Raw genomic sequence first — 4365 nt, 5'->3', positions numbered from 1 at the left:
TGTTGCACAGCTTGGTGCAAGATGTGGCAAGATAGTCGTGTTTTGGTTGAAGTGCCAGTCACTTGGAAGTTGTTCAAGAACGCATTTCTATAGAGGTTCTTCCCCAGAGAGATTATGGATGCCAAGGTTGAGGAGTTCATCAACCTTAAACAAGGCTCTATGACGGTTAGGGAGTATTCCCTGAAGTTCGTTAAGCTATAAAGGTATGTTATTTTCCTTAGTATTTAACAGCAAGAATGAGGAGCGTACTGATCTTTCTTGAAATTATCCAGGTATGCTACTTCCCTGGTTTCAAACAGCAGGGATGAGATGAGCAGGTTCCTCACAGGAACCAATGGAGACCTGGAGGAGGAGTGTCGGTCTGCGATGCTCCATGATAATATGGACCGTTCCAGTTTGATGGTGCATGTCCAGCAGGTAGAGGACAGCCGCAAGAAGAGAGGTGTTCGTGATGTTAGGAGGCCTAGGACTCAAGATCAGGCAGGTCCCAGCCATAGAGGCCACGGAAACAATTTTGTTATCCGTGAGCAGCCCAGGTTCAGCAAGGGGCAACAGATTTTGGGAATTCTAACTCTCAGAGGAGTACATCACATAGAGGAGGCAAACTTGAACCCAAGAGGGGCAATGGCGGTGAGATGAAGCTTCCTAAGAAGAACTGTGCTAAGTGTGGCCGAGCTCACAGTTGAGAGTGCAAAAGGGCACTAATGCCTGCTTTGGTTGTGGTAAGAGTGGACACATGGTCAGAGACTGTCCACAAAACAGAGGTCAGGCTGGAGGTAACGCTCAGACTAGGCCTAACCCACAGAGTGAAGCAGCAGCCGAGCCTCCCAAGAGGAACAGATTCTATGACATGAAGGGCAGGGAGGAGCAGGATAAGTCCACTGATGTGGTCACAGGTATGCTGCAAGTATTCTCAACTTCTGTTTATTCTCTACTTGATCCAGGGTCTACTCTTTCCTTTTTGACTAGTCTGCTTGCTCTTACTTTTGAAATACTACCTGAAGTTCTACATTATCCTATAGTGGTTAGTAAACCTTTACGAGAAAGTGTAAGAACTGATAGAGTATACAAGGATTGTCCAATAGTTGTATGTGGTAGGACTATGTGTGCGGACTTGGTTGAACTACCCATGCATGATTTTGATGTTATTCTTAGCATGGACTGGCTTCACAGTTGTTATGCTTGCTTGGGCTATCGTAGTACAGTGGTGAGATTTTGCTTCTCCTAATGAAGAAGAGTTAGTCCGAGAGGGGTAAAATTTGATTCGTCCTAATCTTTTGATTTCAAATCTTAAGGCGAATAAAATGATGTCCAAGGGGTTACTATGTCATCTTCTGAGTGTTAATGATTTAGATCATGACATTCCTTCCATAGACTCAATGCCTGTAGTGAATGACTTCCTAGATGTGTTTTCTTAAGATTTGCCTGGAGTCCCTCCCCTTCGAGAGATTGACTTTTGTATCTACTTAGAAACCGATACTAAACCAATCTCAATTCCTCTTTATAGATGGATCCAGCAGAACTCGAAGAGTTGAAGCTGCAGTTAAAAGATGTCACTGATAAGGGTTTCATCAGCTGAGCATATCCCCGTGGGGCGCTCCAGTGTTGTTTGTAAAGAAGAAAGATAGAACCCTAAAAATGTCTATCGATTATCGGCAGCTCAACAAAGTCACTATAAAGAATAAGTATCCACATCCCAGAATAGATGCTTTGTTCGACCAGCTCCAAGGGTCTAGAATTTTCTCTAAGATTAATCTGCGTTCAGGGTACCATCAGCTTACGGTTAGGGATGGAGATGTCCCAAAGGGAGCCTTTCGTACCCGTTATAGTGATTATGAGTTCTTAGTTATGTCATTTGGTCTCACGAATGCACCTGCTGTATTTATGGATCTCATGAACAGAGTCTTCCGTGAATACCTTGAATCTTTCGTCATAGTATTCATTGATGACATTCTCATCTACTCTAAGACCAAGGGAGAGCATGAACAACATTTGAGACTAACCTTACAGGTACTTAGACAACATCAGTTGTATGCCAAATTTAGCAAGTGAGAATTCTGGCTGCGATCAGTGACCTTCCTGGGTCATGTGGTGTCCGATCAAGGTGTAGAGGTGGACCCCATGAAGACTGAAGCTGTTAAGAACTAACCAAAGCCCCTTACTCCCACTGACATCAATAGGTTTCTGGGATTGGCTGGTTAATACCGCAGGTTTGTGGAGGGCTTTTCTTCCATTGCTGCCCCACTGATAGCTTTAACGAAGAAGAAAGCCAAGTTTTATTGGACAGAGACTTGTGAGAAGAGTTTCAAGGAGCTCAAGGACAGACTCACTTCAGCCCGGTGCTTACTCTGCTTAAGTGTGGTAATAATTACACTGTCTATTGTGATGCATCTATGGTCTTCCTCTGATGTCTCCAAGCCGGCCCAAAAGTCCTGACTTTTTCGAGGCAGGGCTTCGACCCGTATCTGGCCAACTCCTCTATATTATGCCAACCTAAAAAGAGCGATGGAAAGTGGATTTCAGGTTCGATAGTCTCGAGAAGGTATTAGCCACCGGTGACATGTTTGGGTTGTGTTCTTATGCAGACTGGTAAGGTAATAGCCTATGCTTCCAGACAGCTCAAGGTTCATGAGAAGAATTATCCCACTCATGACTTGGAGTTGGCAGCTGTGATATTTGCACTGAAGTTGTGGAGGCATTATCTGCATGGAGTTCATGTGGATGTGTTCAAAGATCATAACAGTCTCCAGTACGTATTCACATAGAGAGAGTTAAATCTACGTCAGCAGAGATGGTTGGAGCTGTTGAAGGATTATGATAAGAATGTGCACTACCATTCAAGTAAGGCTAATGTTGTGGTTGATGCTTTGAGCAGGATGAGCATGGGGAGTACAACCCATGTTGAGGATGAGAAGAAGGAGTTCGCAAAAGAGGTACACAGACTGGCCAGACTGGGTGTACGATTGGTTGACTCTACTAGTGGGGGTGTTTTAGTTCATCCTAGTTCTGAATCATCCTTGGTAGTTGAAGTCAAGAAGGGTCAGCATCTTTATCCTGTGTTGATGGAGCTGAAGGACTCAGTGTTGTTAAAAATGAATGAGTCTTTCACTTTGGGAGGTGATGGCATACTTAGATACCAGGACAGCCTGTGTACTAGATGTGGATGATTTACGGACCAGGATTGTTGCAAAGGCCCATGGTTCCTGATATTCCATACATCCAGGTTTACCAAAATGTATCATGCTTTTAAGCAGATCTATTGGTGGGATGGCATGAAAAAGCACATTGCAGAATATGTGTCTATGTGTCCAAATTGTTAGCAGGTTAAGATAGAGGATCTTAAGCCTAGTGGTCTGACTCAGATTATTGAGGATCTAACTTAGAAGTGGGAGTCCATTAATATGGACTTCGTGGTTGGTCTTCCGAGGACTAGAAAGCAGCATGACTCCATATGGGTTATTGTTGACAGATTGACTAAGTCTGCTCACTTTATCCCTGTGAAGTCTACCTACAGAGCTGAGGATTATGCGAGACTTTATATTGATGAGATTGTGAGGAGGGATGGGATTCCTTTGTCTATCATTTCATATCCAGGAGCTAAGTTTACTTCACAATTCTGGAGATCTTTCCAAAAAATCTTGGGCACGCTGGTGAAGCTTAGTACTGCCTTTCATCCTCAGACTGATGGGCAGGCAGAGCGCACCAGTCATACGTTCCAGGACATATTGAGATCGTGTGTGATTGACTTCACAGGTAGTTGGGATGACCATCTGCCTTTGATAGAGTTCTTGTATAATAATACCTACCACTCCAGCATTAGGATGGCACCATTTGAGGCATTGTATGGTAGGAGGTGTACATCTCCAGTTGGGTGGTTCGAGGTTGGAGAGTCATCCATTTTGGGTCCAGAGATCATTCATGAGGCCTTAGAGAAGGTTAAAGTGATTAGGGATAAGTTGGCTACTGCTTACAGCCGACAGAAATCATATGCAAACAACAGAAAGCGGCCCTTAGAATTTGATGTAGGTGACCAGGTTTACTTGAAGATATCACCTATGAAAGGGGTGATGAGATTCGGTAGAAAAGGGCAGCTGAGTCCGAGGTATTTGGGGCCATATAAGATCCTACAACGTGTGGGTGAGGTGTCTTATGAGTTAGCATTTCCTGCGGGGCTAGCTTTTGTCCATCCAGTCTTTCATGTCTCTATGTTGAAGAAGTTCCTAGGTGATCCAGCATTGATTCTACCTGTGGAAGGTTTTGGGGGTTGATGAAGACTTGTCTTACGAGGAGGTACCTATTGAGATCTTAGACAGACAGGTTAAGCGGCTAAGGAACAAGGAGATTGCCATAGTGAAGGTATTGTGG

General features: G+C 44.1%; 1 protein-coding gene across 1 annotated transcript; it reads left to right on the top strand.

The window, feature by feature from the left end:
* The first annotated feature begins 381 nt into the window (after positions 1 to 381).
* On the top strand, positions 382 to 3383 carry LOC107019630. Its single transcript, XM_015220049.1, has 4 exons — positions 382 to 630; positions 683 to 896; positions 945 to 1024; positions 3324 to 3383. The coding sequence occupies exons 1-4, from the start codon at positions 382 to 384 to the stop codon at positions 3381 to 3383; spliced, it is 603 nt and encodes a 200-aa protein (XP_015075535.1).
* Positions 3384 to 4365: the final 982 nt, after the last annotated feature.

Source organism: Solanum pennellii, chromosome 5 (genome assembly GCF_001406875.1).
Source record: "Solanum pennellii chromosome 5, SPENNV200".
Classification (NCBI taxonomy): Eukaryota; Viridiplantae; Streptophyta; class Magnoliopsida; order Solanales; family Solanaceae; genus Solanum; species Solanum pennellii.
Note: the sequence above shows the minus strand (reverse complement) of the source record. Positions and strands in the feature narration are given on the sequence as shown.